The sequence below is a fragment of the Pagrus pagrus genome (genome assembly GCF_965226575.1).
Source record: "Pagrus pagrus genome assembly, chromosome: 17".
NCBI classification, from domain to species: Eukaryota; Metazoa; Chordata; class Actinopteri; order Spariformes; family Sparidae; genus Pagrus; species Pagrus pagrus.
In genome coordinates, this window is record NC_140201.1 from 13,600,705 (window position 1) to 13,628,576 (window position 27,872).

Below are 27,872 nucleotides of genomic sequence, written 5' to 3' on the forward strand. Positions count from 1 at the left end.
AGCAGAGAAATACTACTCTGTTGATGTGCTAGTCCTACATATGGCTGTTTTATAAATTACCCTGTAACATACCATGAAATGCTCCTTGACGCTGAAAGTGATGCTTGTGTAGGCCACTGCTGTAGATAGTAAGCTGGTTAGCCAAACATGCTAACACTTTAACTGTTAGGTGTTGGAAAACAGACACTACGTTCCAAACTCCTGGACCATGCACATAACTTCTGCACCCGATTTATGGATAAAGTTCAGCAAACACTATGGAGACACCTTAACATTCAAACTTTGCAGCTACCGCCATTGTTTTAACGTGATCTTACTCCATATTGTCTTGCGTTCACCCATATAGATTTAATACAGAGGGTCAGAGACGAATGAACAGATAAGACTGTGAGCGGTTTGCTGATTCATGCGGTTGAGTGCTCTTGTTATCTCTTCCCTCCAGGTGTGCCCGGCAGCAGCAGGGCACAACATGGGCACTGCCATCTCTGTGGTGCCAGTCCGCACAGCTGGCGTGTTGCGGCTGTATTGCTGCCATTGTCTGATGCCCTCTGTGCACTCTGGGACAGAGACAGAAAGGCAAAGAGCAAATGAGCGAGAGAAAAGGATCCAATTGTGGAACAGAGAAAGACAAAATACAATAGGGACAGGGAGAGACGGGGAGAGAGCATGAAAATAGAAATTGGTGACAGCCGGAAAGGAGTTTCAGACTTCACACTGACAAGAGGGCGACCGCTGGGATTACTCTTTAACAGAATGCACCGCAGAGTCAGGACGTACAACCGTTTAAAGATGAAAAGATATCGATATACTTACAGTAGGTACTTTTGGTTATTTATTAACATAACTTTGCTTCCTGCTGCACATTAATCTGTGCATGAATCAATGAATCAATTACCGGCTGCATGTTTGTCCAGGTGGTGTTTGTCTGGATGCTACTACGAAACTTAAGTCAACCAAGTTTGTACAAGAATAATTTGAAATTCAGGTCTCATTTGCAAGTTCATACATTCTGACGCTCTCTTGTTTGCACAGACTAATTTTCTGGTTTAATACCTCTGACTCCTGGTATTCATGAGGTATTTCAATCAGAGGTTTACGCTGATTGCAGGATGTTTTATGCAGTTATTCTCAGTTTTATTCATTAGGCTTCACCTGCTTGTATCTTCGGTGCAATTTTGACTTCTTGTCCTGTCTTGAACTGTCTCGTACTTGTCTGGGCTCTCCAGTTTGTCAAGAAATCAAGGAGAAAAGATGTGAGCCTGCGTGTTTCTTTGTGTGTGAATATATGTGCGTGGCGTATGGTACATTATGGTTGTCCTCCATCAGACGCATGAAGCCACAGCGCGTCGCACGCACGCACACACTAACTCACACACGTGCACCTCAAATGAGTCAGAGAGCGCCGTGGCAAATTGGATTTACCATGCAATGCCCTCATTATTGTTACCAGGGTAACCAGGCGGCGCTTCACAATCATCCCATTTTGTCATCATTGTGAGAGAGAAAGAAGAAGAAGGAGACGCCGGAGGTTTAGGGAACAAAGTGGGAGCGATAGGAGAGGAGAGAAGACGTCCTCTATTAGTCTGTGAGAGTTATCAAAGGAGGGTTGACCTCAGGAGCTCTTGCAGCATCCTCCAAAAAGGACATTATATTTATGTCCTTTTTCATCTGTATCCGTCTGTCATGGTTCAGCAGAGGAAGTGCACGCCGACATCAAGAACTTTTTTCCCATCCGTCTCCTCCTCAAACTTCCCCATCGACTCGTGTGTTTGATATCTCCGAGCTGTGACAGGCTGTTGCAGCACGAGTTTACTCAAGTTTCCTTTACTCAGAAATCCAGTTTCCACAGGATTTATGAATCGGCTTTTTGTGTGCTTTTGTGTTTCAACAGTGTCCTTGTGTGTGACGGGTGTATTTTCCACTCTTCATTCATGCTCGTAACCTTTATAGTTTCGTTGTCTCTTTAACTCTGTATTTCTTTATTTATATTCTTCAGTCTTTTTATAGAACACAGAGATTTAACGTGTTATTATTAAAGCAGCACATATCGTGTACATTGGCTCTAAATCACACTTAGACAACCTGTTTTCTGGCCTGTTTGTGAGCACTGATAATGAAACAGTTTTTTAAAGGAGACATTATGCTCATTTTACTACTAGACAAGGTTTACATGCTTTATTGCCCTCTCTGTCTGAAACACTCTGTTTTAGCTCCTGTCTCTTTAAGGCCCCTCCTCCCAAATACACAGTCTCCCCTGATTGGTCAGCGCACACACGCCTGACCCAGCACCACTAACAACAACAGAGCAGCTGTGCTAAATCAATTCTTACTTGCCAAACTAGCCACTAGGCATAAATTATGTGAATAAGTGACATGAAGACGTAGTGTGATGTCACTAAGTCACGGAATTAAAGGCGGGACTACTGACGAGGCGTTCAGGATCAGTGTTTTCTGCAGGAGAGAGGAGCTTCTGTTGGTGTGGACTTTGACTTTTTCAACTTTCATGTACAGGAACCAATATAACACACTGAAGGAAAGGAAAAAAAATTACTTTGCTGTAGGTCTTTCGACCAATCCAGAAAAGCAACAGTAAACAATGTTTGAACATCTCCATGTTGTTATGGTTTTACTGAAAAGGAGCGCAAGACACATGGAGGCAGGAAGGTAAAAGAACACAAAGCAAGCTTTAATGATACGCTGATATCCAAAGTTCGAACTTCAAAATGCAAGTACAAGAAAATGCAGGGAAAGGAAAGTCTAAGGGAAAACAAAAATACAACAGTGACAACAAACCAGACACAGAAGGAAAATCAACAAAAAGTAAAGGAAAAACACAGCGTTGAATACACAACGGCTAATGAACAAATGAACACAAATGAACACAGAAAAAGGGCGGGAAAACAGACAAAGACAAGAAGTGGAATGTAAAACATGGCACGAGGATATAATCTTCAAAATGAAACAGGAAACAACAAACCAAAAACCCAAACCGTGAAACATCTTGAGGTTTTCAATGATACTGTAGTGTAAAGCTAATTACTTCCTCTAGTTTTCTAGCATTTTTTGGGCCATTTTAGCATCTGTGCGAGATGCTCGATGCATGCAAATTACCTCGCACCATAGAATTAGCCTGGATGCTAATGAGTCGCTGCTTCCATGCTAATAACGGATATTTTAGTCCACAGTAACAGGCGGCGCACTGATGCATATTGTCAGGGCCAGAGGAGCGAGTGTGTAGGAGGCTGAAGCCGCCTATTCAGCCTCCTGGGACACTCATCATCTGGCTCGATTCAGATGCCAAAGAGCTCCATTGTTTGACCCCATTCAAACAACACCATTGTACAGAGCCGGTCTGATTGTGCTACTCATTGCAATGCCGTAGTTACAACTGTGTGTGTGTGTGTGAAGTGTGTGTACGTTCCTGTCTGTTTGTCCGTGCTGTGTTTTGGTGGCTTTGTGTGTGAGTATTATTATATGGACGTGTGTATGTGTGTGTCTGGCGTTGTGTGTTTGCATCCCAGCAGCATGCGTTTGCATTTCCCGAAGCGGGGGGGGTTTCTCTATCTGCTGCTGACAACAATGTAACCAGTCATTGAAATGCAGCAAGGCAAACGCAGCCTAAACTTGACCCCGTTTCTCTGCCAGTGAAGTAGCTCATGGTCAGATGTTGCTTGTGAGAGTTGTTGTAATGTCTGAGCGCTCCGATTTGTATGCACCATTTTTGCTGTGAATATTGTAACTCTGGGTTTATTCTCAGGAATGTTTTGCACGTTAATCACGATACAATCACCAGAACGTGTGATGATTATGCCGGTGAACAGATGGGAGTGGGATGGATCTGCATATGACACTGGGTTTGGCTTCTCCCTGCATCATGTTTCTAGGTTCAGAGCACTAAGTTTAAGAGTCCCTACTGTCGGCTGTGAACCACAACACTGGTTACAATTCAGTGATTGCAAGTCGTTCATGTGGTTATTGCCACAGACGAACAATAATCAAAGTTGGTATGGAGCCTTGCTGAGCGGCATGATTGTGAAATTACTTTCCCAATATTATATGTCATTAATACATTACATAGTGATTATTTCCCTGCACTGCGCCTTCATGGTTCTTGATTGGTCTGCTTCTCAGTTAGTTTCACCACTTTCTGTAATTTCCTGTTGCTTCTGGAAAGTTGTTCCCAATGCATATTACTGTTCTCTGCCACTTCTCATTTTGGATTAGACAAATCTGTGAACACGTTTTCTTTCCATACTGTCAGCAGGGTGTTTTCATTCTGCCGTATCCCGCCCTGCTCACTGCGTGAAACACAGCCCATGACTTGATTTTTATGTTTATGTGTGAATATGTGTTTGGAATAGGCCTGTAGCTGATTATTTACTTGATTAAAAATAGTTTAAAATTCTTGTCACAATTTCAAGGAATCACGTTTTGTGTGACTGAACGCTACAGAATGCAAAGATACTCAGTTTATAGTCATTTAAAAGAAGCAAATCCTCAGCTGGAGAACAAGGAATCAGCAAATGTTTGGCCTTTTTGATTGAAAAATTATACAATATGAACTTATAATATTGTTCATTATTGTTCAGTCAAAAAAAGTAGATCTTTGTTATATATTCTGTTGAGCTGTTTGCTCACACTAACACTAATGTGTCAAAAATATTGTAAACCTCAAGCTGGCGCCACTTTCGGGACATCTATTGTTTTGTTCGGAGAGAAAAACCCCATAGTGTCAGAAATAACATATTGTGCGTTTAAATGATTAACTGATAGATTTATATAATGTAGTTTACAGTTCAAAAAGCACATATAAGTGAGCAGTGCCTCTTTAAACTGAGCTAAATTTACTGAATCATCATCGTCACTGACTGAATCAGTGGCTTTCAGCAGTGGAGCTCCTCGCTGATGATGACTGAACGTCTCTCAGCGGTGACCCACATTCTGTTTCTTCCTCATTAAAAGCTCATTAAAAGTCAGCAAAAGCCAAAGAAGCAATCAGATTGCGTATACTGCATTTAACCTTGTGATATATGCTTGTGAAAGCTAATTCTGCACAGCTTAGACTAGCTGCAAACTGAACATACTACTTAACTAAAACAGTCCAAATCAGCAGATCATGACGGCACGAGTGATGACACGTCCACTTACTGCTACACATTTTAAAGTGAGCTGTAATGCAGTTGCAATAGGTTACAGTAGCTTTTGCTGGTTTTTATAAAGAGTGATGTGCGTGACTGTTTTGGGTTGTTGTGGTCAAAGCAGCTCAGAGTTCTTGTTCTTGCTTCCACTTTTAGCCGCTGTTGCAGTTTTGGTTCCTGGATCAGACAGACAGATAACATGCGAACACATGAGCCCTCGCTGTCTCTATTTATGTCTCTCACAGCAGCCTCCTCACTGACCTCAGAATAATAAGATATCCTCCCATCCTATAAACTTGTATCCATTGTCATTAACCCAACACATTACACAGTACATGTACTTCATATGTATTGGTACCGCACATCCCACCTCCTGATAGATGTGATATATCTGAGTTGCCTGGACTAGCCTCGGTGAAAATGAGTTTGTCTCCAGGTTCGCTCCCTCGAGCTTTGGCCTTAAAGGGAGGTGGTGGCAGGGGAGAGGAAGTCTGAAGGAAAAGTGATAATGAATTGACTTGAGGCCTAGTTTCTATTTTGGTTGGGAATTGGTTTGTGTAAATGGGGTGTGAGTCAGAGAAACTGCACAGCGAAGACAGGCCGAGGCCCGGTTTGAGAAAGGGGAAGAAATTCTGTGTCTGTGTTGTTTTTTTTACTTTTTCATCTTAGAATAAATTAAAGGTCAAAAAGAGACGAGACTACATGCTAACAGTAATTTGGGAGTGAACATGAAATGCTTGAGAGGCACTGGTAAGGGGCCTCCTGGGGATGGTGCAAAACTTTTTCAGGTTTTCTTAAATTAGAGTCACCCTGCCTGTGACCGGCTGGAAAGTTTGTCATTGCACATTAAAAGTTTGGTTCACAAGTTGTACTGAGTTTGAGTTGGGTGATGTCGCCTAACAAGAAAGTGTCAGTGGCTGAGGTCATTCTATGTCCAAGATACGTGCAGCATTGTTACAACAGTGTATTTAGCCAAGCTAGCTAGCAGTGTGGCTCGAGTCATCACAGTGTCAGCCCATCATTTTGTTGGTTGACAGTCATGAAAATGTTTTCGTTTCATTCATTCAATCATTCATTCATCGAAGGTTTTGATCTGTCCAATACTTCCGTTTATGACCAGATACCTGCAAATATAATGACATGTTCATTAGTCTCAGCTGCACTTTGCTTTTAGTGCCAACTAGTATTATTTCAGAAATCTGAAAGTAAAACATGACCACCGAAGTTGTCTGGAACGCAGCAATAGACTCTACAGGGAGATCTGTGATCCTGCTGCCCCGAACAGCAGCGAGAGAAATCCCTCAATGCGGTCCAGACACTGGTGCCGGTGGTGTCTGATGACTCTGCAGACACTGATAGGCTGATGAAATGAAGATGATGAAGAACAATGTACTCAAGACAGTGAGAGATTCATATTAAAAAAGACAATAGCAAGATTACAGGCTAACAATGTCACTGTGCTATTTGATAGACGTGCCCAGCTGATGAGAACAGCTGATATCTTAACTGACAGCCGCAGATAAAGACAGCAGGAAGTTATGAGGCAGCATGTGTGAGAGGAGTGAACGACAGTGTGGCAAGAAAAATACAGCAAAGACCTGAACCTTTGTTAGAGCTGCATTACCAACAACTAGCCACTAGACATTAATTATGCAAATGTGTGACATGGTGACGTAGTGTGATGTCATAAAGTCACAGAATTAAAGGCAGGACCACTGACGAGGCGTTCGAGGAGCAGCGTTTTCTGTGGGAGAGAAGAGCGTCTGTTGGTGCAGACTTTGAACTTTTTAGCTTTCGAGATCTTTTACATGCACTGGAACCTTTTTAAAACAATAAAGGAAAGGTAAAAATAATAACAGGTCTCCTTTAAAATTCTGGAAACATCTTTAGTGGTGCCGAGCGACCTGCAGAGTTGTTCAAAATATGGCTGCAGCTCATGTGACTCAAATGTGACGCAAAAGTCCCAAATGTAAGAACTCTGATTAAACGAGCGGTACAAACAGAGCCTCCCACAGTGTCTGGATCTGTTTTCCTCAGAGCAGGTGAGTGTGTTTATCCTGAGCGGCTCCATGGAGACGACACCAGACGTTATCGGCTCTGCCGAGGCCCACTCAATGTGGGCCAAGTGAAAAAATAGAGGGAGCAATCAGTGTGGTCCCATGATTCCTAGTGAGCTGTGAAGGAATGACAAGTATAGCCGGCCTCACATCTCACCCGCCATGTCATGCACACACAAGCTCACGCGCACAGACACACACACACACGTTTTCACACCCTTTACTGCATGTCCCTGCTGGCTCAAAATACAGAATCTAATTATTCTTGTAAACCACCAGCTGCCCGAGCTGACTCACCATGGAGAGCCATACTGTGCATATGGACACACGCGGACACACATGCACACAACACTGACTCTCCACATACAGTACACACACACACACACATGCGCACACTTACTCATACAAGTGCTCTCGAAACAGCACACTCTCACTTCAGCTTTGCACAGGATGTTATGAAATCGCCACTGTTGCTGAAACTTAGTGAAGGTCGCTGGGAGTCCTCTCTCTCACCCACACACACACTTCACCTGGCACTTACACACTCACTTGCACACACACACACGCCCTCGTGAGAGTTGACGCTCAGTCAGCTCAGTCCCAGTCCTGTGCTACTCGAGCGAGGAGCCTGCCGGTGATCGGACTGTCGCCTGAAGCGAAGAGGCCGAGCCGGCATTGATTCAATTTTACAGCCCAGTCACTCTCTCTGAAGCTCCGATTAGTCTGCAAAGGGAGACGAGGGGCAGAGGAGAAGAAGGAGAGGAAGAAGAGGAAGAAGAAGAGGAGTAGTGATGGCTATGACCGACATTGCAGAGGATGACCTGGATGAGATGATGCGCGAGGAAGCGGAGGATGTCTTCTACGAGGACGGTAGGCTCGCCAAGGGTCAGTTGCGAAGTGTGAAAGCAGGCGTGGGTTTAGAGGTGGGCTGCTCGAGGATTACAGCGAGGTCAGACTGGTTGGTTTGTGTCTTGTGGTTGCGATCAGGGTTAAGAAGAGGGTGAAGGCTAAAGGGTGGCCCAGAGGGATCTCCTCAGCTGCGTAGGTGGGGTTGTTTGCTGCACGGTTGAGTAGACTCTGATACACGCTGATGCTTTAAGATAAACATCAAAGCCTGATTTATCTTAGTGAAGAAGAAGAAAAGCTTCACTATGCCACTAATTGAAGTCATGTTTGTTGTTAATACATGCAATGATTGCCATAATTAGTCAATCAATAGATCCTTGGCTAATTAGAAGTGCACACTTTAGTCTCCAGTTAGTCTGTGCAGGAGTTGTGTGCAGAGTTTGTTTATTGATTTTTCAACTTTTACCCTTTTTTAGAAAGCAGAGAGGAGCCGTGCCCTCTGCAGTGTGGGCGTTCTTGTATAACAGGCAGATGTTTTTAACCAAGCATTATTCACCACGAGAAAATCTCTTCAACATGTACTTTTTTTGAGAGCGGTTTCATTTTAAAAGCAGCTGTAATCACAACTTACAGTTCAGTTGGATCCTGGAAGAGCGATGAGCGGTAGATGGTTATTCAAAGGTAGAGGGGAAAGGGGAGAAGGATGTCAGGTGATGTAACAATCGAGGTTTGTTCATTTTTTTGGAGCCGTGCGAAAAATAAAATCTCTGACCATGATTGTGGAAAAGCCATGTGTGAGTTAAGTTCACATGCTAGCCAGCTAGCCCCAGACTGTCCCAGTCCAGAGCTACTTCGAAAGCCGTGTTAACACCAACACTCCCCAGATGTCCAGAGCTAATAATCTGGACCGCTATAGCTGCACTGCTAACCAAGTTTATAGGCTAATGGCAGCTTCAGCTTGCAACCCATAGCAGTTACTGTGGTCATGTACTGTCCCCTATTTGTTTTGAATATGAATTCGACATGGGCCAATTCTTACGTACTTCGCCTTTAATGCTTTTTGTGTTCGAAGGAGTACTCCACCATATGTAGCATTGTACCTGCATACAAAAATAACGCATCTTTTTTATTCCACCTGAGCCCAAATTACCCACAATCAGTTTGACCGCCGGAGGCTTCTGTGTTAATGCTAGTAGCGGCTAATGTAGCCTCGAGCTCCCAGCCTCAAGCAGGGATAAGGAGTGAGTCATTTTTACACTTCAGTTTATCCTCGGATATAAAAAGACTGTTACTGTGCTTTAATTTTCCAGTCTTTATGCTAAGCTAAGCTAACCTGCTGCTGGTTGTAGCAATATATTAAACTGCCAGACATTAGAGCGATATCAATCTTTCTTATGGTTTTGGTTTTGGTTTCGTCATTTCCTGTTTTTATTTTGTAGCTTAGATCCTCATGTGTTACTTTCCACTTCCTGTCTCATGTCACGAAAGCCTTTTAACTCTGATGAATCATTTTGCTCCCTTTAAAACGCACACAACAGTGACGGTGGTCAACTATACATATCCTACAATTTCTTTGCCACATATTATATTTTGATTGCTCACTGAAGTGTTTAATTACACAACGACTGCTGGTGCTGTACTCACAAATTTATATATTTTAAGACATATTTAAGCTCCATGCCGACTCTAAGTGCGCCGCAGCAGCAGCTCCACTGATAATGAGTGGACAGTGATCACGAGGATATTCCCAGATATTGCATCATTTGGTGTGTAATGTATGATAATGCCTCCTCTGACCCACTTCTGCCTGAGATACACCGATGGTAATGTGACGTTCCCTTTGAACATCGCAGCCAGGAGGTATGCAGCCAGCTGACTCTCTGCAACAAACCAGCCAATCACAGCGCACATATTTCGTCTGGAGGATGGCCGGCAGGCATCAGCGTGTTTATTCATAGACGGAGCTGAAGGTTGCAGAATATGGATCACTTATATTTTCTGTTCTAATTAGCTCTTTGGTTTAGTGATGGAAATTATACTGTGTGTCTTTGTGCTGAATATTCAAATGTTTCATTCTAACTGTGCTGAATGCAAATTCACAACCACTGGCTTATTTTCTCTCTCAATAATTAGTTTCATCATTAGTACTGGATTTGCAAATCTTTGAGCTTTTCTACAAACAAAATTATAATTTAGTGTTGAATGAACTCAGCTTGAAGTATCTGAAGTGTGAGCTTGCGACTGTCGTACGCGTTGGATCCCAACATGGGAATTGTTGTATATTCCTTGCAAAATAGTGACTTGCAAAAGACTCTTCAAGTCTCTAAAAATATTCAGATGAAACAGTGTAAACAGGGAAAATCACTGTTGAACTGAACTGCTCACAACAGATGGACCTGTGATGGGGGGTCTCAAGCAAAAAAAAAACCTTCAAGGCGCTTAAAGGCAACACCAGGGTTGAGCATGTATTCAGCTGAAAAGAGTATCCAATACAGATAATGTTCATTTTATGAATACATTATAAATACAGTAACTCATATCAATTTCAGGATTAAATTGATCTTCCAGGAAGCCCCGCCCACATCCATCTTAAGCCACACCCATTCATCAGAACCAGCGTCTTCCAAGGTAACAGGAAACTTGTGGATTGCAAACCTGGTATGATGCCAAACCCTGTAATGGGTCCATTATGTCACTCTCGAGTTTCGCCCTGCCTCTCCAAAATAAAGACACCAAAACTACTTGGTTAGGTTTAGGAAAAGATCGTGGTTTTGTTTAAAATAACTACCGCCTCACACACGACTCAAATTCTGGTCAAATAGGTTACAGTCCCATAAATAAACCACACAACCACCCCAATCTGCCTCTGAAATGCACTTTCCGGCTATTTGAATTGTTGTGGTCCATTGCTCCCATCATTATGGCCGCCTGCTGGTACTGCACTTTCATACACGCGTGTGCTTTTCGTGCCTGGGCCGAGCCAAACCGTCACCCTCACGCGGTGACCTCCAGTGGCTCAGCGGGTGGTGTGGTGTCAAGTAAGAATGTCTTTGAGGGTGCTGGCAGCGTAGAAATAAAATATTAAGTGAAAGACAGTCGTCATAAAGCATTTAAAAAGACGTGTATCGGATGTCTTTGCTGGCTTCCCTGCACAATAGGTTGTATAAGGCATGGTTACTCTCGTTTGTCATCCTTTCGCTGCTGTGCTGAAGCGCGCTGAATTACGACTAAAGGAGCTCTACTTTTAGCCTGGCAGCAGAAATGTCAGAGTGTCTGAAAGGAACAAATACGCAGCGCCAACCTCACTCTCTCTCCCTCCTCTGTCCCTGCCTCTCCTCCTCGCTCACACTCTCTCTCAGTCCACTTCAGGTTGTATGAATTAGCAAAAAGCCTGTTAGCTTTACTGAGTGGGAACAATGTGTTTTAGCTTCGTCCCCTGCAGAAACATGAAAAGGGACTCACAGTCGGCTGACTGCCTTTTTCAAGCCATGAAATTTGGGACACGCTTTGACCGGGTTGTAAGCTCTGTATTTGGAAATGTGGCTCCTGCATACATATACACATTTAACCATGGAGGTCTGAGTAAACTGAGGTAGTGGGTAAATAGTAGGTGGGCTGATTTGTGTCTGGATTAAAGGGGCTGTTCACCCAGTATAGGAATGATATATTACCTCACTCAGCTTTACTGGTATCCATGATATCTTTAGTTGTTTTACAGTGTACAGGTTTTCAGGTATGTTCACAGTGAGTATTTAAATGTCATTTTTCATTGCTGTGAGCACCACATATGACATTTAGCACCACTGTGGGGTTTCAGACCTCTGAATTGCCGCCCACATCTTATATTTGTTCAGCAGTTCATGTAGGTCTGGTGTTATGCCTGTTGAAGTTCGCTGCTCGGTAAAAAAGTTGTCCAAACCGAGCTCGGAAGGCAGGATAATGATTGGGGATGTCATCCTCCTTCACAGAATGAAGCTACCAAGCTGTCTTCATGAAACATAGTGTCAGAAAATGTGATTTGGCTGATGCAGAGCTTAAGTTGTACTACTGTAACACTAACAATCAACATATCTATGTAAAATTAAATAACAGCCCAAGCTCCCAGCGCTGCTCTCTGTCTTCCCTGCAACCCCCTTTTGCTTAGGGAGAAATCTCAGAGACAGATATTACAAAACCAGGGCACATAAACACAAAATCTATGTTTAGAAGTAATTTTGAGTGACCCTCTGAGGACGTAGACGGATATTTTGGCTTCTCGTGTAATCAGGTCACTTGGATCACGACTCAGACACTAAAGACTCGTCTCGGTCCAGACCTTTGAGTGTATCCACTCCACCAAGTCGACTGATTCGTCTGGCATCGTGACATTAGACGGCGGTTTCTTGTCTGAAAAAAACAGAAGGTCCAACGAGCGCCACGAGAAGACTAACAATTAGCCACGGACAAGACTAGCGCGGTTGTCAAGCTGTTGTTAAGCAGTGCACTGAGGAAAAGGAGGCGTAATAACAACAATGGCGACGACTACAGACAAGACAGACGCTGCTTTTACATACATGCCTTCTCGATATTGCCAAAACCGATATGTTTGCACGGCTACCCATCAGTGTTATACTGAGGCAGATGCATTGGTCTTCAGCGACTGGTTATTGAAAATCGAAGGCAATGTCAGACTGAGTTTATGAGGATTAAAAAACAGACTCGGTGTGCCAAGGCCTGAACCATGAGCCGCTGCAAAATCACCTCTCCACCAAACACCCATCTGACCTGAACGATTCCATCCAGATTTCACAGAAAATACAACCAAAGTGTTTTAACTCGGAGGTTCACCCAAACACAGCTCTGCTTTCTTCCCCTGTTATCACACTTTACCACACGCATGCACAGCCCCCCCTTTGTGGAAGCACTTCTCAGAAGAAGAAATGGCCGCACCAAATGAAACAAAGATATCAGTAAAAGTGCACAGCGGCTCCATTGAGACCAAAATAAACACAATGGCTTCTTTAACTCCTTCTTCCTCCTCATGAGTAATTCAAAGGGCCAGATTTTGCTGCTCCGCTAGTCCACTCATGTTGCTGGCGGCGCGGTTAGCAAACAGCGAGCAAAAGCAAAGCACAAGAGAGCAGTGTGTCACGATTGAGAGCCGCGGCAGCGTGACTTTAATGATAGTAAAAACATAGTTGAGTATGAGATCGATGGTGCCGTAGCTGGAGTGAAGTGTCGGTGTTTGGTGTCTAAACAATCCCATGTTTGACTAACTGGGTCAGGTCAGCAAGCATGACAGAGCTGCTTTCAGTCACAAGTGAGGAGCTCCTAGGGGCCTCGCAGCACCCTGAATTATATTCACACTTCTGAATCACAGAGGAAATAACTCTTCCTCTGACAGTCTAGTGTTTTAAACGTGTTGTGTGTTGGTGCTTTGCGTCCGTAGGTGTCAAACCGAACTTAGTTCCTGTCATTTAATACAGTTGTGTCTTTGTCTGTAGTTTGTTTATCCTCGCTGATGCTGGAATGTTTTCTATTGTTCCTCCTCCTTGTGCAATAAGACGCTCTCCTCTCATCTCCTGACCACCAATTGCATAACAAAACCACTAATCGCTGGGCTCAACAGCTATTGTTTGTTTGTTGTTGTTTTTGGCTTGCTTTTGGAAACTTCTTCTGTCACAATAGCGCGTCAATCACAAGTTATTAGAGCTTTCCACTCAGCTAAAGTCCCCGACAGATTTAATGAGAGTAAATAAATCCTGAAGGGACGGGTGTTTGTAATGGTGTGAGGTGTCACTACATGAATGGGTTGTAAGCTAATGCAGTGCTTTCACCCATGCTCTCTAAGCCTTCGCTGCAGACTTTGCCCAAAGGGCGTCTGAGATTTAAGGAGTGAACAGGTAAATGTAAAGGCTTGACACAACATGCAGGGTTAATTACCCAACCGAGGTCTCATTTTCACAGTACAGGAGCTTTTCTTGAAACAAGTTGTAAAGGTAGGAGGGCAGCATTCCTCAGGTAATCTAAGAAACAAGACACAAATATGAGGAAAAGTTATCCAGGCTAAAACTGAGCCACAGCTGAAAGGCTCTGTCATCCTATCGCTAACTACAGCCAAGTCTTTAGTTACTTAATGAGCTTTAATTCTTGAGGAGTTTGACTTAACAGTTAGCCTTACTAACTTCTAACTAACACAATGGAGCCTAAATCAATTCAAACATGAATCTCATGATGAAATGTTAATGCTAAATAAACAAATTTAAATTGTATATTAAAGTCAGAGGTTTGTAGTCTTTATTTTTACAACATGAAACAGCTTGAATTTTTTTAATTAAAATTTTCTTAGCAGCATTAACCAAATACACCTCATTGTAAATATTTTGAGTAGTTTAGCACATATAAAAATAAGCAAAAAATATGGTTTAAACCATGTAGTCTAGCTTTGCTAGTTTAGGATTATGCCTGATGTTTGCTAGCATTAATGCTAACCAAGTTACTTTCTTGAAATAAAATATCTTTAATAAAAACCAAGACAGACACTTGTGGAGCTGTTTCTAAATTAACATACTCACGCTGCTCGTTGACCAATCTGGTGTAGCCTATTAACTCCGCTCCAACAACACAGGGAGCTTAAAATGTTCAGTTAACATGTTATATTCATATCAACTTCATACATGAGGGTGAAACATGGCTCACCCCATCACACATGATACTGCACACACACTCACACAGAGCATTAGCAGGATATACAGAGCTCATGGATGAGACTGCAAGAAATCAGGTCAGCTTTCACAAATCCATTTCTCCTTCAGTCTCTTGTCTGGACTTGCCTTGTGTGGCAAACCCCAGGAAACTGTATCCTCCTCTGAGCCGACATGATGCCCACTGAAGCTCAGGATCACAGTGAGTCCTGCTCCACCGACTGGAAAGCTAGAGGGCGGTGACTTATCTGCACCATTTCACAGCTTAGTATTTATAGAGAGAGATACAAGAGAAGCTGTTTGATGAAGAATTAGAAAGTATAAGGAATACTGAAAAGCCACTTTACCTGCATTTCTAACTGTTTTGAGCTACATCTTAGAGAGGTTACAGAGGATTTACAGCTAAGTTTTGTTTGGCCCCATAAAACTGGTAGTTATGTCACAGCTCCTGATGCTACAGTTTACATAGTTGAGTGAATGTGATTGGACGGCACCACAGATGTTGTCTAGAAACCTTATACAGTACTTCTGTGTTTACTTATGCAACATTATTTGGTCAAATCCCTACTTTAAAACTCGCCTGTAGTGGCTCATGGCAACAATATCGACAAGCATCTCCATATCCGGTGGGCCAACGCCCTATCGCGTTTTTTTGACATTTTGTTAAAGCAGGTAAGGCAAAATTCATGGATATGTCCCTTTAGCTGGATCCTTACCAAAAGTTAATGGGATATATTCTGGCCTGAGACTCATCCTACATCCAAGTGTTGTTAAAATCTGTTGAGCAGTTTCTGTGTAATCCTGTTGACAAACCAACAAACGGACACAGACAAAAACAACACTTTTACGTAAACTTGGACACCTAATTTTACCCGTTGGGCTGCAGACTAAACAAAATGACAGCTACCAGCAGTGGGGTGTCACCGTTGGATAGATTTGATTTGTCAAAGACGCTAACAAAGCAGCACAGTACATAAAACAAGCACAGCAGAACGACAGAGAGGTTGGACCATCGTATTTAAAGCGGAAGTAGACGATTCTAGAGAAATCCTAGGTAGCAAAATTGTGCGAGATGTGTGCGTCTGGCCCTCACAAAGCGTTGAACGATGACACTCGGGCCGTCCCCAAGTGCCATCGTTCCGTGAGGCATGTGGACAGGATGAGCGTGCCGGGTACAATTTGCTATCTGAGAAGATTGTTGATTGTTGAGTCTCATTCCAGGGTCGTTAATCACTGACGCATCAGTTCTTGATAACCTGTGAGTGAGGCTCAATCATCAACTACCTTTCTCTCCAACTGTTTACTTGAAAATAATCAGAAATAAACAAGTTTGTCTACTTTAGCAGTGCATATCGATTGGCAGTTGTTTACAAGGAAGCAATGTCACCGTGATTTGCTCCACACCCTCAGGCTTGTCTTGTCAAGGCTTGTCAACTTTAAAGCACATTAAAGACAGGTACGTAAACATTGCCGGGGAAAGAGGGTAATGACTGTTTCCTGGTAATGAAGAAGGAGCTCCCCCCGCAGCAGAGCGGTGGTTCGGCCCTGTTATGTCGTAGTCCGACCAGGAAATAATTCAATCAATGTTTACTGCTGTCTGTCAACTTGAGCTCAACTTTTTCTGCGACACAAATACAGTAACTTCCTCCTCCGCACGCTGCCAAAGAGGTCACTGCTAGATGTTGGAGAATGATCTAAAACTAATTTGATCTACTTGCCCTACTATAAGAAATGCACTGACCCACTCCTCTGCAACCTCGTGCACACACCAGCATTGTCCTCCATCCTCAGCAGTCACACACTGACAGTCCACCCACGCATACACCTCCGCTGTCTGGCCACAGATGTCGTCTCTGTCCGCAGAGATACAACACACTGAAGAACATGACAGTAGTGTGGTTTGTGCGTCAGTGGTCTTCGCTCTCTGTTGGGAATCGCTCTGACCTGAGGGGACCTACTGTAGCTGGAATATTACCGCTCTGCAGCTCCCTCCTCCTGCTTCTGACAGTTGCCTCCACTGACCTACTTTTGCCAAAAGACAACTATTAGCTTCTGCAGTGAGAAAGAAAGAAGAAGGGAGGCTTAAAGAGAAGAAAACATTGTTTGCATTTGGGGACTGAAGGTGAATTAATGCTGCAACATTCAGTAAGCCACATGATGCAAGAGGAGAAATCTCCCTCTCTTCGCAGGCACAAGTGTAAACTCGTCCCACTTGTTCGGTCACAGATGTTTACATGTGGCGTATATCTGCTGCTAACCTTTGCTTTTCAATTCCCATGTGGTCACCATGACAATCTGTGCTGCGGGCAACGCTGGGCGTGCAAGGTTTACACTTAGTGGTTTGGAACCGCTCTCACAATGAGATTATCCTGTTTAAAACATGAAAACGTCACAGACCACCCATGAGTCTTCAGAGAGGGGTAACCTGGTGGACGTTTGAGACGTTTCTAAGAAGCAAGCTAACAATTTATGGCTGGTGAGTAGACAATTGTGGAGAAAGATAGTTGAATATTGAGATTCAACAATTGGTTGTTGGTGTTCGGTCTAAATACCAGAAATCAATCATGCACCTGCCCACGGTCTGGAAGTGAGACTCAAGAATCAACTATCTTTCTCCAGATTCGCCTACTGTGTCTTTCAGACTTCTGCCCGGCGCCAGAATCACTTTTGTTCAGGACACAAACAGCCAACAGTGAGATGCTTCTAAAAAAAAGTTCAGCTCTTTATTGAAGTGTGGTAAGATTTTTTGGCCACTTCAGAGCAGAGGAAAGAGCTGAAAACACAATATATAATCACATTTATACTTTTTATGGCTGACTTATTAGCAAATTGTTGCTTATTTAGACATCCAGTGGATATGAAGCAGCATAAGCATTCATTTGTAGTTGTCTTTCTGCCCACTTGATTAACATACATGTGATATTCACTCTCCTTTTGCTCTGTTTTGGTCCCCACCAACTCCTGAAAAAACTATCTGGCTCTTAGCCTTGACTTTCCTCCCAGGTAGACTACGATGGTTTTATCGAAGCTTTTACAAGTGAAACACGGGTGATTAGAGCGACATGTTTTCACTCTCAACGTGTATATGGCAGCTTGGTCAGTGGCCTTCAGCTTCAAAACATCACGCTTTACCTTACCATCCAGTCAAGTTAGCAGTAATTTGTTATATGGTGAACAGCTCACTTATTTTGACATTATGACTTTTCACCGGTTATGAATGTTGTCAAACGGTCGCAGTTTGGTTTGGTTTAGGCTCTAAAATTAAGGAAAAGATCAAACTTATTGGTTAAAATAACTACGTCCAGTCTCGTAACTTTTACGTACTTTAGCTTAACTTGCGTAACATAACTTAAAGCTCCTTCCCATAACAACATGAATTTGACACGCAGACAGCAGAGGGTAAATAAAATGCTGTCTGAAATAGGAGCCCAGTGACAGGCTGTAAGCAACAGACTACATCCGGTGAGGCAGACTATAGGCAGAAACTAATTTAAAAAACATTTAAGAAGGAGGCCTGTGAGGCGCCTCGCAGGCCCTCGGGGGAGAGACTCTACCTGCAAAAAGCAACCAGTCATTACAGACTAAAGGGGCAGCAGCATGGAGCCGTGCCACAGGGCAGAATACAGCCTGTAATTTGTTCACCTCTGTAGAGACACATCAATAACATGCAACTTTTTGTACAGAAGTATACTAGCTGAATTAATAATTATTTAGGAGGCAGTACAGCTGCACACACACATACAGTATCCGTGCTGTTAACAGAAACTTAATTTCAGTTTACAGTGTCAGAATATACTTGGATTCAAGTGAATTTACAGCTACAGAAGTCCAACAATGAGTCAGCCGAAACAGCGATAGTAACCGGAGAAGGAGCAGCAGTTTCCTCAGATATTTTAGTGCCACACACTTTCACTGTGAGACACACACACACACACACACACACACACATGAGCGCTGTCAGCTGTGCCTGTACATCCCTTAGCCTTGACCTTCCTGCCCTCCAGTCATGTGGCCTCCCTGACTCATCCTGGTTTAGTGGTCAGACGTTGTCGGGCAGAGACGAAGAAAAGGTTCAGCGGAAAAGAAAACGAGTGAGAATGGAGGACATAAATGCTTTAACTGAATAAAACAGAAGAATTGGAGGCAGAGCGAGCGTCAGAAGGTGTTTCAATGCCGCGTTACATGTGGAGCAGGAGGTCGATGGTGGTGACCGACAGCAGTCGTAGCTCGTACAGATGGAAAGGAACTGCTCTGCTGGGAGGTCAGTGGGGGGTTGGTTTCATTCGTACCGTGACCGAGTCAGTGAAAGGACACACATACTTGGGAACATACTGTTTATAATATTCCTATATCTGAATGTTTATTGAGGATCGTAAATATTCTGCAGTCTTGCTACCAAAATATGTATTTTTCAGCTTGAAAAAGTATGTTTTTTAAGTACAGCGTAAATCATGTTTGAAAGTGAGTGGGAGAGGAAGAGGAAGGAAGGTGTCACAATCAATCATTTAGGAGTGAAGTTGCAAGTTTTTTTGTGATGGGACTTAAAAGAGTAACTATATAGATTTTCTAACATATGTTATTTTTATTGGTTATATATATTACAGTATAACTATTCAGCCTACTCAGCGAGACAAAAAAGCATTTTTCTCCTTTCATTTCATTGTGATTTTAATCAGATCATTGAGTCATTTCTTTGGACCGAAAACAGTGGAGTACAACAGGAAAGATTAACGTTATGATCTAAAGTTAATAAAAAATGCACAGTGTACTTAGTTCATTACACTGTATGTGAGCCAAAGTGAAAATTTCTGCTTCCTGAGAGAAATTCTTGAGCGGATTAGAGCCGACGATGCAGATTAACCCGGTGCTAAATTACCTGTTGCTGCGATTTTGATTGGCAACAGCTATATGGTAATGTTATGTTTGTGTGAACGTGTGTGTGTGTGTGTGTGTGTGTGTGTGTAGTTGAAGGTTCAAGTGTGTATGGTCTTCTCTTTGTGTTAGTGTGTGCTGGTTCTTCAGTATATATAGCTGCTAGTCAGGGGCTGTTGATGACAGCCATAATTACAGACTGAGCTGTTCAGCAGCTGAGAGTCCAGGAGGAAGAATGAGGGTGTGTGTGTGTGTGTGTGTGTGTGTGTGTGTGTGTGTATGTATGCGTGTTAGCGCTAGCTGAGGGGCTTATGGAAACCCTACAGAGTTAGCTGGATGTGCTCTACCCGGCGTTTCAGAGGATAGAAGAATGCAGAGTAAGATGTCTGAGAGTGGTTTTATACAGTATATATCTATATATTGTTTCTTGGCCTGGCGCAGAAACTTCCTGAAATTAATTTTAAAAAAAGTGTTAATAAGAGAGATCTCACAAAATTACTGTTATTTGGCTGCATTTGGTTTAGGTTTGGTCTTCATGTACCGCAGCTTTGTGCTCTGAACGTGCATTAATTTGCCTTTCTTTACTTTTTTCTCTCTCCTTCATCCCTCTGCTTCCTGTATTGAGTCTTTTCTTCCTTACACCACTTATATCTGCAAAGGCATGACTGAGTTCCCTGCATCGAGCCCATCACTGCTCAATTAGCGTTATGACGGCTGACTGTATCTCATTGATCCCCAAGTAACGACCCTCCGAGGACAGCTGTCTCGTCGTTTCTTCTTGACTGAGCGTGAAGGTTCATTCTTGACCTTAGCAATTGACATTTAAAAAATAATCTTGAGGTCTCTTTAGTAGCGTTCTTCTAAATCTCACGGTCGACCTCAGTGGATGGAGTGTGGTTGGTTATCATCGTGTAACCTCAAGTTTGTTCTTGACTCTTTTCATCCTTATTCAGTATCTCACAACAGATACATTCCCAGCGCTCGAGCCATTTACGCCAATTTATATAGCTTTTAAATTCTCTGCCAGCTTTTCTTATTCACTCCTAACCAACAACCCTCGGAGGAATGCCTTCTCATTGCTGCTTTAGTTTTTTTGTTTTTTTTCAGGGGGGAAGTTACCAGGATCCTCCTTTTGGCATTTTGTCAATTAAGATGATTTTTCTCAGAACTGAGAGCACAAAGTTCATTTTCTTGCCAAATTTGTCCTCTAAGAAGTGAAAAATCCCTGAATTTTCCCTTTAGGATTAATGATATCAACGAGTCATTATGAAATCCCTTCCTTCACTAATACCAAACTGATGAATTAAAAGGGACAAGCCATTTTCTGCTCCCTTTGCTCCTCAGAAGGGCAAGCTGAATTGGATTTGTATGGACTCGGCGGAACAGCATATCCACTTATGGAGGGCAATTATGTTGGCAGGAGCACTTCAAGACGAGTCACTCTACTTAATACCGAGCTCTGTCGCAGCAAAGTATTTTCCCCTGGCCCTCACATAGCAGCACCTGTGTGCTTCACGCTGTCGGTGGCTCTCAAAGATGCAGGTGTTTGTCTGTTTCACGGTTCCCTTCCTTAATTCAATTTGCTTGTCGCTTGCCGTCCAGGAGGAAAGCAGCCGCTGTAAACCCACTGAACGGATTGGAAAGGCAATTTTTGAAAAAGCCTCCCGTTGTTTAGCGGTGTAATCATAGATAATCACACCATCATTTTCACAACCTGTCAATGCATTTACGAGGACAAATAAAGCTTCTTTCACTGCAGAATGAAGCTGTTTTTTACTGTACCTCTGCAGAAGTTGGTTTAAGGTCTAAGTGAACAAGAAAGGCCTAAATTTAAACCCACAAGGCTGAAAAGATATCATCTCTCTCCTATAAATGGCCCCACTGCTGTCCAGAGGACAAGGGCAAAGAGAAATGTTAGAGACAGTTCAGGAGGTGACAGCTGGTTAAATCTGGTGCTCAGACGTGGATTCGCCCTGCAGGCCGGAGTGGTGTGCAAAGAGAGCAGAGAAGCAGCAGCTAATGCCTGTCGCAAGACAACACAGACTACAGTGTATGTGTGTGCAGGCCTGTTGAGAATACAGAGGTCAACATGTCCTGGCTCAAAATATGGGGAAATGGGAGTTTGAGTCCCCTGAAGTGCAGTTTACATTCTATTATAGACAGTTAGTTACACATTAGAGGATTTAAAGCCCCGTAAAGCTCTTTAGGATTTGCTTTCAACACAATTTACAAATATTTACCACAAACATGTCTTTATACAATTGATTAACATGTAAATGTAAGCTAAAACTAAAATAAAATGATATATAATAGAGAAAGAAAAAGTAGGAATACAAGTTCATGACTCTCACCTCCCACCCTGTGTGCATTATGTTTGTTCCTTGTTGCGACCCCATGTTTCCATCAGATACACTCCACACACAACAGACTGTACATGATTGTGCATATGTGATATTGTTTATCGGTCTAATTATCTGAAAAATAATCAAATAACCAACTAGAATGACACTCAGTGGATCCATACCAAAAGTTAATGGGGTCTTTACAGGGCTGAGACCCATCCTCCATCCAAGTTTTGTGGAAATCTGTTCAGCCGTTTTTGTGCAATCTTGTTTACAAACCAACCAGCTAAGAACTAATTTAGCTGTAGCCCAGTCACAATGTTTCCCGACAGTCCCCTTTAATTAAATCAAGCCTAATCCTATATCAGATAAAAAAAATTTAAATCCAAACATCTAGATTATTATTATTTGGACCCACATCAAATTGTACTCACTCATAGATAGCAGCCACATTTAATCAAGATCCACATGTTATCTCTCGCCATGTTAAAAAAGGTGAGAAAAAAATTATTGGATCTGTTCCTTTATCCGGATCAGCACCAAAAGTAAATGGGGTCTATTCTGGGCTGAGACCCATCCTCCATCCACGTTTTGTGGAAATCCGTTCAGTAGTTTTTGTGTAATCCTGCTGACAAACCAACCAAATGGACAGGGAGGCTCCTTGCCTTAGTATCTTTAAAAGCTTAGCTGCAGCCCTGTTTGTGAGGTCCTGTGTGTTTGTTTCTGCTCGTCACAGACACAGAAAGAGTGAGAGAGAAAGAACATCCGTAGGTGGGCTGATTTAAGTCTATCATCTAAAATTGTTACCATAAAAAACATACCAATAAAGCTCATTCAAAGAGACAGACAGACAGACAAAGAGAGAGAGAAAGGCCATACGCCAAGTTTGATTCATGCTTCCAATGCGCGCGCACCTATACCCACACGCACGTAAATCCTCACACAAACACACACAGGCACACACACAATGGGGGCACAAAAAAGACAGGCCCCGCCCTCCCTGTGACATCCTCCGCTTGTGATTGGCTCGCCGTTGTTCAGGAGGAGCGCCGCAAACACAAACTGGAATGTGTGTGAGGGGCTCAGTGTTTGCTGTGGACGGCCGCTGCGTGGATCCTCACCAGGGAACAAACGACGAACATCCTTCGCTCCTGCGGGCGGCTGGTTCACTCTCATGGGACTGATTCACTCCTCCTTTTTAATCTAACGTCGCCACCAGCTGGGAGCGCTCTGCGTGAAAAGCGAAAACGCACTTTTCTTTTTCTCCTGGCATTTACGCATGGATGGAGAGGCGCAGGTAGACGGGCAGAGACGCCACTGAGGAGCCGCTGTTGTGAAGTTTTGCTGAGGTACGTTGAAGCATCGGACGGTGCAACTTCGTGATACATGATGGATGTGTGAGGTGCGCTCATTCAGAAAACAACTCCTTTCTCCGGATTGTGTGTGGGGGGGAGGCTTCAGGCTCTCCGGGGCAGTAGGTTAGTGGATCACAGCGAGGCGTGAACTGAGCTCACCAAGGATGCGACTCATTGTTGGATAAATACGCACAAACCATCAATTTTCTTATGTGAAAGTGGAGATTTCTTTACACGGATCTCTGAGTAGTGCACAGGATTGTAAGTTGCATGAAATTCTGTTTTGTTTTGGGGACATTTTTATGAAAATGTAGGTGAAAAAATGTGTTTATGCTCCATGTTTGTCGTATATTACTGAAGAAACTGAACTGAAAAGTGGCTGAACTGTGACTCAGAGAGATCAGATCTAAATGTGTGTTTCTGGCGTCAGTTTTGACAGATGATGTGTTGTGAGTAATGTCTGGCCTTGAGGAGGCTTTGTGTTTTTCCTGGAGACACGTGATTAAAGCTTAAATTGGGAGATGTGTTATTGTGAAGCTGTCACTGTGTTTATGCATGTGGGTGAGTGCTGTCCTGATGAGGCGGGGTGCAAGAGGACACGCAGTTGAGATGTGAAACGTGAGAGAATCAGGTCAGTGATTTAAGAAATGCCCCTCCAGGTTTGTTGAGGCTCGAGGTCAAAGGGCATCGGTCTTTTGTCATCTGTTGCGCGCTGATACCACCCACAGTGGATCTTCCAGCTGAGCGAGAGCAGATAAACATGGCAGGAGTACAGAAGAATAACTGCATGTGAAGTGAGCTGTTCTGTCAGGAGATATCTCCAGTTGTGGGCAGCTCTCTACCTGCCAGATGGTCTGCAAATCACTTTTCTCCCCTGCTTTCTGGGCTTTAAAACCAGCCTGCCTATCTAGAGAAATGTGTCAATGCCTTGATATTTTTTTAAAATCCCTTCCTTTTAACAACCTGCCAGCTGAGCTGACGTTATCTTTTCAGCTGCACGTCCTCCAAGTTGATCAAAAGCAACAATTTGTCAAGCCTATCCCCCCAAGTCCTCAGTCCTCAGCCAGCTCCAACAAGAGATAAAAAACAAAACAACAGGAAAATTTTCAGCACAAATAACCATGCAGCTTGCAGCGACGCATTCCCCCTCGGCTGCTCATGCTGTTTCTGAAAAAAAAAAAAAAAGAGGCACTTTTTCAGGGCTAAATGCTCTTTCAGTGCAGCGCCAAGCTGACTTTGATATGGTTAAGTGGAAGTGCTTTGCTTCCCTGCCAGCCTGTTCGGGCCATGGTTAAGCTGTTTGAAGGGGGCTGGAGACGAGGGGGTAGCGTGTTTGTGCCAAGCCGAGACGAGGCTGCAGGGATGCAGGACCAACGTCTGTTCCCAGACTCTCACACACAAACTCTCCCTCACCTTCCCTCTACTTTACGCCAGCCGGCTTTTCATTCCCTGCATCTGCTCCCTCGGTCGCAGCCTCCTTTCTTCTCCCTCTTTCTCTCCTCCGTCGTTCACTTTCTCGGTCTCAAGCACACAAACACGCACACACACACACACACACACATGCACTCATTTCCTCCTCTTTCTCTCCGAAGCCTCATTAAAGGAATTATGACTGTGTGGTTTGGAGGGAAGTCAGACGCTCTGTCGTTTTGTTGGGTTTTCCCCAAACTACTAAAACACAACACTGCAATGGTGACTGAATTGAGCCGAATGTGATTTTTTTTTCTTTTTAGGAATTTCAGTATCACCTGAACGAGCAACTTTCGAGTAATTGTCCAGAAAATGTCAGAAAACGATGCTGTCACAGTTTTCCAGACTCCAAGGTGACGTCTTCAAATGTTTGCTTTTGGTCATCATCTGACACTTTCTGTGGTGCCACCAGAAGGTCACATTTTTTCACTTATTCAGTGAAATACCTCAACAAGTGCTGAATGAATTGATATGTAGTTTTACACAGATATTCATGGTTTCCAGATGATGAATCTTATGACTGGGATGAACCTCTAATGTGTTCGTCAGCGTCACCGTGTGACATTTCTGTGTTTGATCTCCAGATCTGTCAACAATTTTGTCCAGACTTTCATGGTCCCCAGAGGATGATTTGTAATAACTTTGATCATCTGACTTTTAATCAAGCACCATCATCATCCTGTAACAATTCTTAACTTGTATGTTAACATTATCCACCTAATTTCTAGCCACTACTACTAACACTATTATTACTGCTTAGCTAATGCTTCGAGCCTTGAAATTGCTGCCGCTGCTAGCTCCGACGAGCAGGAAGCGTCACCATAATCAATTCCCCTGGAAGCTTGTGGATACTTTCTTACCTGCTAGCAAAGTCTTTATGGGCATGTTAGCACACTGAAGCATCTCACTCAAAGCATGGCCTACAGGCTGTTAGTGCTGTTGTTGATTTATAGTGCTCAACAACACCTTTAAGTCCAACACCTAAAGATTTATAAAGTATCAACAGACAACTTTCACCCGTATATCGTTGCCAAGTGGCGTATTTGTTGGCGCTGCTGTCACAGAAAACAATTGGATCGCTTTCCGTTTACCTCACAGTAGCAAGTGCCAACAACACAGGACAAATGTGACATTATTCAATCATTTCGTCTATCACCGAGTCGTGAAGGCTGATAGAAACGGTGCCAGTCAGACTGGATTGTCAGTTAAACCATTAAGCAATTATCCCGACTCTTTTTCTGTCAACAAATCAATGAATCGACTTATTGTTCCCGCTCCAGACTTACCTCGCTGGCTGTCTCACAATAGAAGCAGATAATGAAGGCTATCTAAATATTAAACCACAAGCAGGAGGAGAAATATGACCTGGAAGAGCATTGTCCAAGCGGACACGATAAGAACTCTTAGTGTTTTAAAGTCTATCGACGTCTCGCTCTCACAGCACTTGACCTTTCCTTAAAAAAAAAACAACACCCACTTGCACTTCTTGGGAATGTTGCCTGCCTGTGTGTGAGTGTGTGGGTGGCTGTGTGCATGTGTTGCATGCACATGCATATGTCCTCCCATCTGTGAGCCTATGTGTGTTTTTTTTCGGGGGGAAAACCGTTGGCCTTGCATTCTTACAGGAGGAGCGCCTCCTTAAAGTTTTCACAGCTGATAGTTATTTCATAAGGCGTGGAGGCTGCAGAAAGTTAAAGTGCTCCGATGGGACGAGGGGGGAGAAATGATTTCACTCGGTTGTTTCGCTGCTCTGGATGCTCTGAGAAAGTTAAATGATAATGACTATTTAAATAATGGAGCACGATCTCCCGCTGAGTCTCCATGATCCAGACTTCCAAGTTTAACTCGACCCCGACTCCACGTCTGAGAGGCCGCTTTGATACGACCCATAGAGGTCGATTTTTGTTCTGGTTCTTTGATGAAACTTTAATGTTCCCTGTGGGGAAAGTGGGTCATTCTGTTCACAGATACAGAAGACAGTTGTTTTGATGTGTCTGTCACAGTGCATACAACAGAAACGGAGCTATTTCTCCCAACTTCTCACACCTCTCATGCTTGGAGCAGGTCTGTTTTTTGCCGAGTGATTCATCACAGTGACAAACCTCCATTTAGACTGCTTTAGTGACACCAGAGTCTGATAAAGAGGTTGTCCCGTCTGCTCTGAGTCAGAGGTTATCTGGTCTCAAGATGATGGTCTGGCTTTGCTCGCCTGTCCCGACATGTCGTACCCTACAATCACAGCTTCGTCAGAGGGGGGTGGGAGGTATTTTACGGGTGTTGGGAATTTCTGGTGTCAAGAAGGTGGGCTGTGGCTGTTACACTGGGGTTAAGTGGTATGTGGAGGGAGGGGCAGAGGCGGGGAGTGGAGGGACAGTGGAGAAGACTAGCTGGAAGGAATGAGGAGTGGAGGTGGAAGGTGGCGTCTCTGGGGAGGGGAGGCGAGATGAGAACAGAGGAAGAGATGAGATGGAAGACAGAAAGGACTTCAAAGCGTCTATGATCTATATTTTTTAAAGAATACATCAAATGACAGCGTGAAAGGGGTCGCTCGTAGTTGTGAACCTACAGAGAATTATCACCCAAACCTTTCTTCTCACATGTAATCGGCGTCCGTAGCAATCACAAAGAGCAGCACAACAGTGTTGGAAGAGTTGTGTCTGGATGGTGATGGGAAAGGGGAGACGTATGCAGACGTATAAGGAATTTAATTTACTTATACAAGTTTATATCAAGGTTGATGTCTGTCCCATGGGGCACACCAGAAGGGGCATCAGCATGTTAGCGTTGTCATTGTTGGCATGTTACCATGCCGACCGCAGCACTAGCTCAGTAGCCAACAGCCTCACGGAGCTGCTAACGTGGCTGTTAACTCATATTGTTTTAAGATCGGTTGAAAGATGGTACAGTCCACAGTCCGCTCGGTCGTCCTCGCAGCCGCTCCGCTGCTCATCGCACCGGCGTATCAGTGAGTGTAGCTACATTAGCATTAGCCTATGGGTTAGTTCGCGAGGGCTAAGCTGCCCTGGGTGACATGTGAGCATTACCACAAGAGTAATTGGAGAGTTGCATGTGTGTCATGTGAAAGTCGGCACATGCACACACAAACGCA

The 27,872-nt window shown here is 43.5% G+C and overlaps 1 protein-coding gene across 3 annotated transcripts in view; it reads left to right on the forward strand.

The window, feature by feature from the left end:
* Positions 1 to 669: 669 nt before the first annotated feature.
* The window catches only part of ripor2 (RHO family interacting cell polarization regulator 2), a 68,204-nt gene continuing 41,001 nt past the window's right edge, over positions 670 to 27,872 (forward strand). The window contains exon 1 of one of the 3 annotated variants that reach the window (XM_084379383.1): positions 670 to 814. In XM_084379383.1, the coding sequence (XP_084235509.1) occupies positions 754 to 814 (61 nt within the window). In that variant the 5' untranslated portion in view covers positions 670 to 753. Of the gene's footprint in view, positions 815 to 7,652; positions 8,066 to 23,043; positions 23,288 to 27,872 lie in introns of those variants that run through there. The other 2 variants (XM_084379384.1, XM_084379385.1) reach the window with 2 other exon arrangements.